At 38.4% G+C, this 15,180-nt stretch overlaps 1 protein-coding gene and 1 non-coding gene across 4 annotated transcripts; both read right to left on the reverse strand.

Annotated features, from left to right (window-relative positions):
- Positions 1 to 688: 688 nt before the first annotated feature.
- uimc1 (ubiquitin interaction motif containing 1) lies at positions 689 to 15,006 on the reverse strand. 3 transcript variants are annotated; one of them, XM_053240314.1, is made up of 18 exons: positions 14,530 to 15,006; positions 14,351 to 14,426; positions 14,120 to 14,244; positions 13,390 to 13,683; positions 12,763 to 13,227; positions 11,757 to 11,811; positions 11,364 to 11,488; positions 10,871 to 11,245; positions 8,700 to 8,945; positions 7,787 to 7,845; positions 7,546 to 7,661; positions 6,282 to 6,337; positions 5,879 to 6,128; positions 5,734 to 5,794; positions 5,409 to 5,508; positions 3,307 to 3,355; positions 3,106 to 3,151; positions 689 to 3,001 (listed from the first exon to the last, which is right to left on the reverse strand). In XM_053240314.1, the coding sequence occupies exons 1-18, from the start codon at positions 14,659 to 14,661 to the stop codon at positions 2,827 to 2,829; spliced, it is 2,805 nt and encodes a 934-aa protein (XP_053096289.1). In that variant the 5' UTR covers positions 14,662 to 15,006; the 3' UTR covers positions 689 to 2,826. The 3 variants fall into 3 exon arrangements, with proteins under 3 accessions (XP_053096289.1, XP_026794585.3, XP_053096290.1); XM_026938784.3 differs by having other exon boundaries at positions 689 to 3,004; positions 14,530 to 15,005; XM_053240315.1 differs by lacking the exons at positions 14,351 to 14,426; positions 14,530 to 15,006 and having other exon boundaries at positions 689 to 3,004; positions 13,390 to 13,936; positions 14,120 to 14,248.
- On the reverse strand, positions 11,571 to 11,699 carry LOC113541835 (small Cajal body-specific RNA 14). Its single transcript, XR_003404219.3, has one exon. It is a non-coding gene; the product is annotated as a small Cajal body-specific RNA 14 (non-coding RNA).
- Positions 15,007 to 15,180: the final 174 nt, after the last annotated feature.

The following is a 15,180-nucleotide window of genomic DNA, read 5'->3' on the forward strand; positions in this document are numbered from 1 at the left end:
AAGGAAACCAGAAAATGGAGGCACAGGAGCTCTCAGGAGTGCATCTGTTTCATTCCTGCTCATTTTCTGACATTTAAAAGCTTAATATTTGCATTTTGGGCAATTAGCTTAATATTTGCCTTTTTTAATTTGCCTAGGAGTGTATGTATGTGATATATACATATATATATATATATATATATATATATATATATATATATATATATATATATATATATATAAGATCTTTATTTCAGCAGGAAGTGTGTCTGTTAAATTTGCCTGTTATTTGTCTGTTATTGAGTGAATCTGTAAATTCTTTATTTATATTCAAATCATTGTTAGGTTGCTCAGTCACAGTCAGTTTTTCAGCTTTTGTTGAGTCCCAAGTGTCTTTTTTGCTGCTCTCTTTCTCTCTCTCTCTCTCTCTCTCTCACGCTATCATGCTCACGACATCACACTTCCTGTTCCAGTCACCAGAGATCAGATAGAACGAAGTCAAACAGAAAAAAAGGGTATTATTTTTCTGTTGAGATGCCAGACTCCAATCCTGAAGTACCACAACACAACACATTTAATCTGCACATTGAAGCACATGAGATGAGATGCTGTACTTTGTGTCACTGATCCAGATTATTAACAGCCCAAATGCAGTTCTTACTTTTACTGTGGGTCATAACCATGTCTCTAAGGTGCAAATGACATCAAAGTGTGTATCAGTGGTTTATTATACATGTTCATCCGTTCACTCTATACACATCTACACTCACCAGGCACTTTAATGTTTCCTGTTTTACAGGAACAGCTGTACACATGCTCGCTCATGCAATTCCACGCAGCCAAATCATGTAGCAGCAGCACAATGTATAAAATCATGCAGATACATATCAAAAGCTTCAGTTAATATTCACATCAAATATCAGAATGGGGGAAAAAATCATCACAGGGACTCAGTGGCATAGTTGGTGTCTGGTTTCAGTACGTCAGGAATTGCTGAACTCATGGGATTTTCAGCACAAAAGTCTGAAGAGGTTACACAGAATGGTGCGAAAAACAAAAAACACCCAGTGAGGGGAAAGTTCTGTAGATAGAAACGCCTTGTTGATGAGAGAGGTCAGAGGAGAACAGCCAGACTGGTTCGAGCTGACAGAAGGCTACAATAACTCAAATAACCACTCTGTACAAACATGGTGAGCAGAAAAGCATCTCAACATGCCACAACCTTGAGGTGGATGATCTACAACAGCAGAAGATCACATCGGGTTCCACTCTGGTCAGCCATGAACAGGAATCTGAGGCTACAGTGGGCACAGACTCACCCAAACTGACAGCTGAAGTTTGGAAAACTGTCACCTGTTGTTTTTTTTTGTTTTTTTTTCTCCAATTTGCATCTGTAGCACGTATTTATATGGATCTGAAAGTTTGCTTAGTAGAGTCTGATCAAAGTTTAGTGACAAAAGTTTCAATACTCCTTCAAAACCTGTAATCACAAGTATGTTAATGGACAAACTTTAAGGATGAAGTAATTTCCCAAAGACTATTATACAATTATGTGTGGCTTCTAAAGGCGTATCTTTCCTTGACTTGCAAAGATTACTGACCTTTGCCTGCACTTCTTTAAGACTGTGCACAGATAATATATTGGCCTACGTTCATTAAAAAAAGTGTCTGCTCTACCCGTAGCTTTCTATCTATTGATAATCCTCAGTAAGTATTCTCAAATTTCAATATATTCTCATGTGTGAATAGCACATGGAGTTCTCTCAGAATCATCAAAATAAGCTATCCAATATTATCTAAAGTAAGATTTTATGCTTGCTTACCAACATTAAACCTTTTACCAAAGGTGGTAAACGTACTGAAATTCTTTACTCAAGTAAAAGTGCAATTACTCATCAGAATAAATACTCTGTCAAAAGAAGCACAGCTTCACCTTATTCAACTCATTTCAGTTAAAGTCCAAAAATATTAACGTCTTAAAGTAAGAACATAAAAGTACAAGAAGGACTCACAGAAGGAAAAGACATCTACCTTAAATAACACTGATTTTAGTTACTGATGCTAAATTAGTAGCCTTTTCACCAAGAACCTCTGAAAACATTAACTAAGATTAAAACAACCGCTTCAGTATTAATCTTTCAAATGTTAGCTAGCACGATAATAACTCTGACCATAGTTGAATGCTAATAGCTAGCTGTCTCAATACAAACTGCCGTGACAAAGTGTACTTAGAAGCAGATTAGTCATGGATATTAGGTCTCATAGATTTGTTAGTAATTTAGATCAATTCCGCTCTCTGGTGCTAAATGTTTAAATCAGCTTTCTGATGGTGAAATGTCGCCTAATGACTAATGTTTAAAAATGCAGTGAATAGAAAGAGATTTTTCTTCCACCTCTGCGTTTACCATCAACCTTTCTCCAATGATCTCCTATTACTAAAGATTACTCAAGTTTTAATAACCAATTTGACAGAAATGTACATTTTCAATATAAAAAAGATCATTCTGTTAAGAAAACAGTAGCATACTCGAGCTTCCTCTGAATATAATGAAAGTTCAGTTCTATCTCAAATCAAAAAGTAAAGGTAAGATTAAACAAGCAACATCAGTTTATAACGATTTTATATTATGAGTTATAAAAGTGTTTCATCAACGCTTTCTCTTTTTTTGTCTCATAGAACATTACATAGTATATCTACAAAATTCAAAATAACAAGGCACCTTAAATAACATTACCAAATCATTTAATGATATTAATTACAACATAGAAATGATATAAAAATGGCACACAAATTAGCCTTGGTATAAAAGAAAAGCAATAATTGATGCTTTGGACCGTACTTTCATGCTATCTCTTAAATTTCCTCTTCCTCCCGAGTCTCTGGCTGGTCCTGTCCGAGTACTGCTGGCGGAAGTTTATGAGACAGTCCGTGATTTCGGGAGTGAAGGATTTGATAGGAGATGAGCTGACGTAATAACCTGCAGCTTGAGAATCACCAGACATCACGGACGCGTCTGCAAGGCTGCTGAGGAACACGAACATGAACACACACACACACACGCACACAGCTTTAATATTAAAGAGTCAGGAAGCTGCAGTTGTACGTGTGAACTGTTCAGAACCTACCGACTGTTTTTGATTGTAGTATTAGATGGTCCAGCTCCACTGTCATCTGAAACGAGTTTGGATATTGTGCTTAGATGCATTTAAAACCCGGGCATTGTAGGTTTAACATCAAAATTATTACAGAAATGGTTTGACACAATCATCGGTTTAATTTTTCACCTGACCCATGGATAAGATATACACCAGGTGGAGTGTACATACCTAGATGCACCGTTTCTGTCCGATTCAAGGCGGACAGCAAGCCATTTCCCTTTAAAAAGAAAAACAGATCTTAATGATGCTGCAAATTGGATCTGAATGTTAATTTTGTGCATGTCTCTCACAGGAGCTAGTCTCAGCTGAGAGAGCAGAATGAAATGTCAATACTCCAGAAAGAGCTGTATTCAGAGTTCAGTTAAGCGTGCGTAGTGAATACTGAAATTGTGAACTCACTGAATTTACTTAATTCAAACGAGAACATCGGTTCAACATAACGTAATTGAATTTAGTTATTTTAACACAATTTGTTTTCGTACATCCAACATGATTTGATCACGTAATTTCAAAGCTCTGAGTGAAACCGAAGCCTGCGCGCTCACCCGAGCTGAGGATCGAACCTGGGTCACTGGAGTTGTGATTTTAATAATACAGACTTTCTTCAAGTCAGCACCAACATCCTCGTGAGATTTTACATCGTAACTGACTCATGTTAATACTATCTGAAATGATCACTCGCTACATAACTGAATCAAGTATACAGAAACTTGTTTCAATTACATTTAGTATAAGCAATTAACTCACGTTTTGATGAGAAACTTAATATTTTATGTAAACTATACGTAATATGTTCTTTTAAATCTGACCGATCACATAATCCTCATTTTTCTCAGTGTACAGATGCTGTTCAGACATTTCAGCGCGAGTTGTGCTGGGTGATGTTTGCCTAAAACAGAGGCGTGTCTCAGTAATGCGCAATTTTTGGCCTTAAATTTAAGCGCAGTCGTGGCCTAACGGATAGAGAGTCTGACTTGCAACCCGAAGGGGAACCTGAATGTTGTGGGTTTGAGTCTCGGGTCCGGCAGGGATTGTAGGTGGGGGGAGTGAAGGACCAGCGCTCTCTTCCACCCTCAATACCACGACTGAGGTGAGACCCTTGAGCAAGGCACCGAACCCCCAACTGCTCCCCGGGCGCCGCAGCAAAAAAAGGCTGCCCACTGCTCCGCGTGTGTGTTCACAGTGTGTGTGTGTGTGTGTGTGTGTGTGTGTTCACTACTGTGTGTGTGCACTTGGATGAGTTAAATGCAGAGCACAAATTCCAAGTATGGGTCACCATACTTGGCCACAAGTCACTTCACTTTTTCACTTCTCGCCTGATATCAGCTTGAGTGTGGAGCAGTATTAAGTCCAGCACCACTGTCTACAAGTTTGATTTAACCACAATATATCATGGTGAAATCTATGTTTTGGGCTGTAAATGCACTAAATGAATGAATAGTATTGTCCCTTTAAAGTCCATGAAAAGGTTTTTTCCCCCCACATGAGTGCATCGTAATCACAGACATTGCTCATCTCAAGGACCGAATTTTTTATGAATAAAATAATTTATTAATTTAAAGTTTAATAAAATAGCATATATCGCATGCACGTTACGATTTCATGACCTTAATTTATCAATCTCAAGGCTACTTTAAGGTGTGCGCTGAAAGAACTGTCGCTGCACGGGATTTAAAAAAATAAAATAATAATAATGAATAATAAAAATGACAGGATGTGCTGGATCAAGTGCTATTTTATAAGCTGCTGAATATAAATTTGTAGTGATTAATATGATTACAATTAGTAATATATTAAGTGTAAATAGACTCCTGTTAGATATTTATTTCAATGCTCACCATCTTCTCATTTATACATTTTTAAATAGCCTCATGCTTTTATGTTGTATTGTATTGCAATTGACAGCAAAGAAAATAATGGTATCTGCTGCTTCAGCATTTTTCTATTTCTGATTATTTTTAGGCTTAACGGGAAGTGTTTGTGTTTAAAAGTCGGTGTTCTAGACGCTTTTCAAAAACCTCTCACTCAAGAAAAGTCTTGTAACCACAGAGATGTGAAGAACACGTGGGTGATTTGCACGATCTGAATAGCTCACCCAGAAAATCGACCTGTACGACAGGTGCGTAACCCGACTCTGAATACGAGTAACTTTCCCTGTGTAAATACTAACATAACTAACATAATTTAAAGTTAAAGCTCTGGGTTTGAATAAATTTGTCAACTAGTATAAATATTTAAACGTAGATTATATATATTTTGAGAAGGTTTACCTGCTTTGGTCCGAGTGTTTTCTGTTGAAGGCACTGGTCCACATGATGGCTGTACTCCTTGCTTGTGAAAAACTTATTACACAAGAAGCATTTCTCTGATCTGATGAAAAACCATCAACACCTGGTTAATTATTCACCAAGACAGGAACACAACTGATCTCTAAAAAGAAATATAATATTTTTATTACATTTTTATGGCCACATACAATCTAAATTATAGTCAACTCCAAAATTAAAGAAAATCGCCCTTCATTCTTAAAACGCAAGCTGAAGGCTGTTTAAGAACGCGCAGATGACGTGAAGGGACACTATGATACCTACTTACTTCTCAAACCTCACATCGTCTTCCATCGCAGTTCTTCTCCCGCTCTTCCTTCGAGCACTCCCTAAATACGCAGGGAACCATGGAGTTTTAAAAAACGACTTTTGTAATAAATCATGTTGTTAAGACTAAAAAAAGATTTGCTGACCTAGTGAAAGGTTGTCCTGCTGGTCCAGGTCCTGGTCCTCCACAGTGCCGTTACAGTAGGCCGCATGCATCTCGATCTTACTGAGAGGGAAAAGGCGAGTGCACATGGGACACTCTACCTGAGAGGGAACAGACTCCCTCCACGACTGCTCCTCACCTGGACGCTCCTGCTCCATCCTCTCCTCAGCTTCAGCTGGTGGCTCCATCACTTCATCCACCTCCATGACATCAGTCTCTGCTTGCAACTGCGACTGAATGAAGAGAGGAGAGGAGAGAGGAGAATAGTTAGTGGCTCTTGAAAAGGGTTCATTTTGTGTGAAAACAGCTATTAATGCTACATTACAATAGTTATTACAGTGTTGTTATTAGTCTGCGTTGAAGCTGAAGTGCTTTGAGAGGTGTACCTGTGCAGGACTGGTCACCATCAGCTCTGGTGTGTTGTCTTCAGTCATCTGGGTTTCTGTATTTCAAGACAGGTTAGAGACAGGAGAATAGCTCAAGCTCATCTCAGTTATCATGAAAGTATCATTTTAAAGGCACACAATGAAGCAAATTATTTTTTTATGTTAATTCTTACTAACTAGATCACATGCAAGACAATTTCAGTGATTTCTTTTTTTAAATTCACCCTTCAGATTAGTTATGGACGTCTACCAGCTGGTTGAGTTGATTGTTTAAGGTAACATTAGTTAGAAGTGCCTGTTGAACACAATGGACCAACAGAACGTTTTAAATTTAATGAATCTTAATTGTAAACTTTTCCAAGTGCTTAGATATGAAATTACAATAAAATATTTTTAAGTATTTAGTCTCCCACGCACTACACAGGACGAGACCATGACACCATTATCATCTTCTATTAAAAAAAAAATAATAATAAAATAAATTATACTTCATATCCTACACATATAACTGGAAATGACAACATTATTCTACATATTTTAGTAAAAAGCTCACAAATGTGTAACCCATAGCTGCTCCGTTTGTGAGCTTGCCTTATTTGTCACTCTTTTTAGACTGCTTCATTTGTTAAACTGGCCAGAAAAGTTAGAAAGTAGCCGGTAATAAAAACATTTTCATGTCATTTTGGTGAAATACATGTTTTCTTAAAGTACAGATGTCAATGTCTCTTACTGCCAGAAAAGCACAATTGTTCTAGCAAACCTGAATTTTTGCAATTTTTTGGATGCTTTACAGAATTCATCTGCAGAGACATCTGGTTCTCCCAGACCACACATATCATTGTTGGTGATATTCTGTTTAATTATTACTCTTTTCTTTCTTACACAACTATCTTTAACTCCTTCTTGCAGGATTTTTAAAAACTTTTTACTAAATCCCAAATGACTTCCTAGTCACTTTATCTGCTCACTATCGAGGGTACATTTGACCTAACTGCAGAACAGAGAATCGTAATTTACTTAAGTTTTACTTTTTCACTTAGAATATGTAAATATGATCAACATTCAAACAGAATTTAAATAATCGACTCTGTCTGAAAGCTTTGTCTTTTTCACGATGGATAAAAATATGATTTAAAACCGGCAACTCGTCATAAAATCATGATGTCTATAGAAACCTGTACAGAGAGACATTTTATACTCTGAATCAAAATCATTCAAACCGTGCCTAGATATTCAAATCCCTAGGAACTAGATATTTTCATACCTGGACACACAGCGCTCTCCAAATCAAAACTTCCGTTCTGAACTTCGCCACGCTCATCAGGCTCAGACTGTATCCTCGTGTCTTCAGAAAGGTCCTGAGAAATAGGCTTCCTACAACTACGAAACAAATGATTGTGTTTAATATCCAGGCTGATTGGGTTTTAGCTAAATGTACCAAAATGCTCTATAGTGATACTGCGAGTGTATCTGTTAATTCGCAAAAGATACCATCCTTTTGTTACCTGGAAGGTTTTGCTGAACTTGTAGACTCCTGCTGCCCAAACAGTAAAGGTGATTTCCGCTGTGGAATAGAAATTAAAAGGGTTGTAGATTTAACTAACCAAATCAATAACATTAATAAAAAAAAATAATAATAATTTTTTTAAATCACATTCCCTTCTCTAGTCTATCGGAATGAATAATATGAGTGCAACATTGTGGTAGGGAGTACAATAAGACGAAATTCAAAAGGGGAAAAAAAAAAAAAAAAAAAGAAAAAAAAGAAAAAAAAAAGGATATAAAGGAAATCAAGGTAATCAATAAGATCATCATTATATATAGACCTGGATATTTTAGTGACTGTATCTATATGAATATGAATACTATTCATAATAAACAATGGCCAAAAGCAATATTTAGTACACCGCAAGTAAATATGAACCCCAATTTAGCACTCTGGTCCAATTTCCAAGGATGTAGCCAGATATCTTTATGGTTTGCTGTAATCTACAATGCAGCAATCACTTCATTTTCAAAATAAAGCCCAAAAAACGGGATCCCGATTGACGATTCACGCAATGGAAAAGCGCTCGGCCTTTCATCGGGAGATCGCGACTGCGAATCCCAGTGCTATCCATTACCGGAAGCCAAGAAAGCAAAATTGGCTGTCTGGGTGGGAGAGATGGCACACTCTCTCTGCCCTGTCAGTCACGTCAACACTAGACAATCACGGTGGATAGTGCACAGTAATATGAGCAGTAATATATAGTATACAGTCTATTCTGGTGCACTAAGTTGTTATCAGTTATACTGTTTTATACACACTCAGTGTTTTTATATTCTCTAACACACCCACGCTGATGAACGGTAAGTTAACATGCTGCCTTATGAGATCAGGTTTATTATTGGAATAATAAAAGTGAACCATAAACACACCCCAAGCTCCTCCTGTGTCTCAGGAGAGGACACGACGACGTACGTTTCCTGCTGACCATTCTCCGCTCCTTCTTCCGAACAAGCTTGAGACTCTTCTCTCTCCTTCCACTCCACTTTTTTCTTTTTCGCTTTTTCTTCCTTGTTTCGCCCCTCGTCTTCCTCGTCCTCTTCCTCCTCCAGAAGCTGAGGGGCTCGGTGGCGCTTCAGTCTCCTGCCATGTGGTCTTTCTACCGGGCAGGGGAACACCTGCACAGAGAACAGCACCAAACCTTTGAGCATTTTAGAGGATTTCAGCATTAGGTGCGTAGTCATAATACATGAATTTAAAACATTGATTCAAAGATTGATTCAAAGATCGATTCAAATCACACTTTATATACATTGTAAACTCTTTTCAAACTCTAATATATAATGAGTGTGCTGCCCTTTAGTTGCAGAGTAAAGTGTTTGTACGGTAATGATGCTCAGCTAATGAGGCCCATTTGTAGCAACAATGGGCCTCATTCATCAATCTTTTACTAAAGTTGTGATTAAACTGAACTAAAATATTCCACCGGATTTACAAAAGTTCCAAAAACGCTTATTTTCTTTGTACATGTGTGCATAATTCCCATAAAGTGCAAAGCACATTCCCAACCCAGCTCATTTACACGTAGTGACGCCCACAAAACTCCATAAAAGGTCAAATGCACAGACAGCTGGGAGCACAAAATGAGCAATCAGGGTAAAGTCTGAAAGGCAGCAGTGGAATTCATTTTAACTCACTTTGTGCCAATAAAAATATTTAATTATATATATTTTTTTATAATAATAATAATAATATGTGCGCACTAAATCTTCCGTCAGCTGAGGCATTTGTTTACGGCTCACGGCTCTGTGCAGACAGAGCGGCCCGTCCTCCTTTTATACTCCGCCATTTCTACAGCCATAATTGAATGATTAGGTTGATTTGTCTTAATCTGTGGATTTGTCTTGTGTTGTGTCACTTTCTTTATAATTAATGCCAATAAAATAAAATGACTGGTTTTCACAAAATGTTCTCGATGTTACTCTTAGTCCCTGACCTAGTGAGCTAGCATAAAGATGTGTTTTTGATGGAGACTCCAAAGCACTTCTACTGTATACGTCGCTGTGGATAAGAACGTCTGCTAAATGCTGTAAATGTAATAAAAATAAGCAATTTAAACTCGAAACTATGTTCCCTATACAAAAGTGCAGTAATCCTTGCAAATTATATGATCTGAGGTCGATCAAGTTGAGATTTACATTAGTCAGTCTTCTTTTGTGCAAGTTTACACACACTTGGGAAAACAGGTAGGTTACAAATGTTGTTCTAAATGTACAGGATTTTATTTCATATTCATACTGAATTTCTTGTGTAAACGCTCGTACGAACAATTAATGAATAAATCCAGCTTAATAAACGAGGCCCTTCAGTTATTTTTGTGTATAACTTGACACTTCTTTACCGCCTCATCAAACTGCTTCATTTGGTTTTCACACTAGTTTTAGTGTGAAAAAGTAGTGTGAAAACTAAATTCCTGTGTGAACTCAAGGAATATTCAGAAGGAATACAAGGTTTCTCACTAGCAGTACATATATACAGTTCTGTGCAGAAGTCTTAGGCACATGCAAAGAAATGCTGCAAAGCAAAGATGCCTTCAAAAATAATGAAATTAAATGTTTCTACATTAAAAAAATACTATAAAGATCAGTAAACAGTAATAAATGAAACAAAGTCAGTATTTGGTGTGACAGCCTGTTGCTTTAAAGCAGTATCTGAGATGCAGTGTGTGTAGTTTTATAAGGAAATGAGCTGGAAGTGTTACTGAGCATCTTGCAGAAGCAGCCACAGTTCTTCTGGAGACTTTGACTGTCGACTCGCTTCTTATTTCTGCAGCGAAACCCAGCAGCCTTCATTATGTTTTTATCTGAAAAGTGTCTCTTATGGAATCTGCTGCTTTCTTTACTGACATACAAACATTTTTCTGTAACATTTAATTTTGCGCTGGAAAACTAATGGTTGGAATCTAAAATGTTTTTGTACTGAATCAATAATGTAGAAGTCAGAAAATAAAAATCTGTAACAAAGTTTGTACTAAAAAAAAAAATAGGGTGCCTAAGACTTTTGCACAGTTCTGTATATACATATATATATAAGTCTAACTCACTGGAAGACCCCAGTCAGCTTTGTGCAGTAGCTGTCGCTGGGCCTCTTTCAGGCTCTTCTCGTACACCTCCAGCTGGGTGAGGATGACTCGCGTGTAATCATCCGGGCTTTGCCCCTTGGGGCAGAACGGAACACCCCAGTAGTATGATACAAAACCTTCCCCTTTCCCTTCCACTGGTGGTGTGGGTCTAGCATCAGCAGACTTTCTAGAAACTTTTGGCTGGTCAGAGTCAGCTTGGGAAGGGGATTTGGTCTGAAGTGAGTCTTGTGTGGCGATGGCTGTAGATGGAGAGCAGCAGGGTTGCGTTGGCGAGAGCTTTGGCTGGCCGGCGCATGACGCACGGTCCTGAGGGAAGACTGGGCTTGGAGGAATAATCTGTAAAAGTAAACATGCTACACATAAACATATTATGTAGCTTCACACAGTTTGTTTTGTCTTTAAGTGGAATATTTATAACGCGATTTTAAAACCTACACACAAATACAATAAATACCTTTTCGTTTTCTTCCTCATCATCGTCATCATCATCATCTGACAAATGAAGGACCATGTGACTGGTGAACTCATCCAAAGGTCTGGCGTCTGCAGGCGAAGACACATCCATGTTTGGTGCTCTGTCTGCAACCAAACAGAAAAAGAGCAGATTTAATAACCAGATATCTGGCTTTAAAATATCACGAAACTTTCTCATGTTGCATTGCTTGTACGGAACCATCGCACAGGAAGCCCAATAACTTGGCAGGCCCTGTCGGCAGGAACCAGTCACTCTGTGTGGTGCGTACGTGCTGCAGGACACTGCTCAGTTTTGCAGCCACGGTGAAAACACCACACACACACACACACACACACACACAGGAAGAGGGAAAGAGAACAGAGAACGTTCTACCTGACACAGGTCCTTGAGAGGATCCATCCTTTACTTGTTGCAGCTTGACAGCTTCCTGTGATTTAAAGCGAAATATTAAGAAGTTAGAAAACTGTGAAGAAGATAAATTGAAATAAATAAATAAATAAATAAACCACTCGATGTAAAGATGCACACTGTGATTCATGGATACCATCCCAGAACTGATTTATTTTACAAACATAATCCAAATATTAGGGTTATTATTTAAACTGATACAATAATTAAATTTGAAGTCTCAAATCTGATTTGTCTGTAACATGACAAGCTGTGTTGTTTTTTTTTGTTTTTTTTTTTGGGTGTGTGTGTCTTATTAACTTGTAAAGGAAAAAAAAAATGAGAGGCTGCTGAAGGAAAGACTGTTTACAGCTGCTACAGCTAACATGCAACACTCTTGAACATTCCATAACATTAAATGCAACTATAAATGGTTAAAAAGCATGGTGTGTCATGATATGTAACAAATTTAAAAAATGATGTTTTCAAATGACTGAGGTGTAAGAGGACTTTGTTGCGTGTTGTCATGGGAAAAATAACAGTGATAACAGTAACTCTGCCTTGCGTAGTGCCACATCACACCAACCTCAGGCTGATTATTTTCCTAAAACAGCACATTTTATTCCTTACATGCACAATAATATCCTGGGTATTTATCACAGAACATTTTAGGACCATTTATGAGCTGACATTATTTATACGCCTACTTGTTTTTGCATTACTGAAAATTCAATGTATTCAATTCAAAGGATTCGTCAAACGTTCTAATAACTACAGGAACTCAAAAATAAATATAATGACTTCATAATGATGGGGTGTTTTAATTGTAATTTGTGTCACAGGTAGCAAAAAAAATAAAAAATATCAAGCTGCTCCTTTAAACAAAGATGGCAGACTCGAATGATCACCAAAACTTAATTACATACATCATGTTTCCTCGCTATCTTATAGTTAAGTTGTGAATCCCGGAGAAACAGACGTCTGTACAAACCTGCTTGTCCTTTTCAGGCACTGAAACATGCGATGATGGCTGAGCGTTCCTGCTCTGTGGAAGGTGTTTTGGGGAATCTCGGCTTTTATGGCTTGAAGACTCTTGAAATGTGGCTTCAGGTTTGCATACGCTGTCTGTAAAGCTGCTGCGGGAAGTGCAATCGCTAAGTTTATCCCGTGTTACATTAGTGCATCTTTTAGAGTCAGTCTTAGGAAAAACAGGGCTTTTGGGAAGAGGTGGGCTGTTCTGGGACCGGTCAGAACTGGTTAAGCTGAGAGAGCTGCTGTTTGTACATGGGATGCTCCTTGAGGATCCACCGGTGCTCAGCAGGTTCTGGTTCAGTCTCACGCTGCACTGACGGAGGAAGACAGGTGACCTCTCGAGCAGAGAGATGCTCTGTGAGGGTTCGTCCTCAGAAGAGTGTGCATTAAATTCCTGTTTAGCCAGAAGTGAAGAGTGGGATTCCTGTTAAATAAGAGAAAGTAGACATCGTTATTTAAGGCCAAGTAAAGAGCTATTCCGTCAAATCACTACTGAAACCCTATTTTAGTCAGACATGGTGTAGCTGAGAATCCATCTATCTGTGCTTAAATGAAACAGACATCAGTTCCATGCAAAGTGACTAACTTGAGAAGCTGCAGAAGGCACAGAGGGAAGGGCCGGACTTGGAGGTGAAGGCTGTGACAAGGTTCTCTGAGACAGATCAGGCATCGGTGGTAGTGGACTGACCTCCCCAGAATGTTTTAAAGCGCTCGTCTGTGCGGCTGGAACTTCATCGTCGCTCCCACCGTCTTTCCCATCCTTGCTAGGAAAGGAGAGCTTGCACCGAACGTGCGCTGTCACAGTGTCTCGGTCTTGGTGAGGCTTTGCCGCGGACCTGGCTCGCTTGGAGCTCGTTTCTGAAGCTTGATCGCAGCTGACCTGGAGGGTAAGAGCTTTACGTGAATGCTAAGTGGGTTTAAAAAGATCTTTTGCATACAACAAAAGTCACATAGATCAGAACAGAAGTTTTGAAATCGAAATCATCCAATGTTTCATATAAAGGAATCATCTTCAGCATTTTTTAACCCAATCTCTAATCTCTAACAGGGTTGCCAAAACCTTTAAAATCGCAATCTCAATTTGTTTTTCAGTGCAGTTCAAGTCAAAAACAACAAGTAAATAAAATCACCAACTGTGATGGATGATCATTACGTCGCACCACATGGGTAGAAAAAGAAAAGGGAGAAACAACGTTGGAAAGAACATATTGTTTACTATTATGCGCTGTACAGTAAATTCACACTTAATACACAAATGACAAGCGAGTCATGGCTGAACGTGTTTCATGCTACATCACTTAGACAGATGATCTTACCTGAAGACTTTCTGCAATGGCTTTTCTCATGTTGTCGTCTTCCACTTGTTCTCTCTGGGTAGCACTGTTTGCCTCTTGTTTACTGAGTCTCAGAGCCAGATCCAGCATCTCATCCTCAGTCATGTCTGATGGCACAAATGCAATACCTTATATAACACTTTTACCTGAAATGGTTTATGACCAGGTCTGTGATGGAAGCGGAAGCGGAAGTGGAAGTGTTAGTGTTGTGACCTTGCATATGTGCCTTCTTTTCTCTCTCTAGGCGTCGTGCTGTTCTTGGAGTCACTTTCCTGCCACAGACTTTTTTCTGGTGGTGTATATTTACATCTCAGTGTTAAAAAAAACTAAATAATAACATTGTAAATAAACGCAAATGCATGGTTAGACTTTCCAGCCAAGTTAACACGCACCTCTTCATCACTTTCTGAGTCAGAGATGACCAGAGTGTTGTCCTCTTCTTCCTCCTCGTCGTTATTATTCTCTCTGTGAAGAACTTTTCTGCGTTTTTCATTCTGACCTGTGCTTCGTTTTCTCCGAGGCATAACGTTACACGCTGTGAGAAGCTATTTCACACACTTAGCACTTCTAACTAGCAAGAACCGAGCTTGCTAGTCATCTCCAGAGCTACACCGACATAGCTAAACATTAGCTGGCTAACTGGACTACTTTTTATTACGCTCCTCGTTGACCTTTCTAAAATATGACTAAAATATGATGTGTTGCTAATTAATATTAACTACCTGTCGTAGCTAACTAGCTTCTCTCTTTCAAGTAAATTTGCTGTAAAACTAACAGCTATCAAGCACTGCACCTTTACACAACTACTTTCTGGGCCCAAACATTGGCTTCCCGAATACTTCTGTACTAAATAGTATGTAAAAAAGCAAGATAGATGTTTTCTAGCATACTATTTTTTTCATACTATCTAGTATGCTAGAATGCGGCAGCCATTTTCAAGTCACGTGACACACACCACTGAGGAGGAAACGCAAACGCGCGGTTTTTCTTTTAAATCCAAAAATATGGAAATGTAACACTACATATTAGTGTTTATTTTAATA

This window comes from Pangasianodon hypophthalmus, chromosome 15, assembly GCF_027358585.1.
Source record: "Pangasianodon hypophthalmus isolate fPanHyp1 chromosome 15, fPanHyp1.pri, whole genome shotgun sequence".
Classification (NCBI taxonomy): domain Eukaryota; kingdom Metazoa; phylum Chordata; class Actinopteri; order Siluriformes; family Pangasiidae; genus Pangasianodon; species Pangasianodon hypophthalmus.

What these genes read in the sequence shown, in the direction of transcription:
- uimc1 (XM_026938784.3), bottom strand. Translation starts at nt 14,661, where the DNA reads ATGCCTCGGAGAAAACGAAGCACAGGTCAGAATGAAAAACGCAGAAAA. An exon ending in AGTTCAGCAAAACCTTCCAG is followed by an intron (nt 7,662 to 7,786) that starts GTAACAAAAGGA and finishes TTTGTTTCGTAG; the next exon opens with TTGTAGGAAGCCTATTTCTC. An exon ending in TGGTGACCAGTCCTGCACAG is followed by an intron (nt 6,129 to 6,281) that starts GTACACCTCTCA and finishes CTCTTCATTCAG; the next exon opens with TCGCAGTTGCAAGCAGAGAC.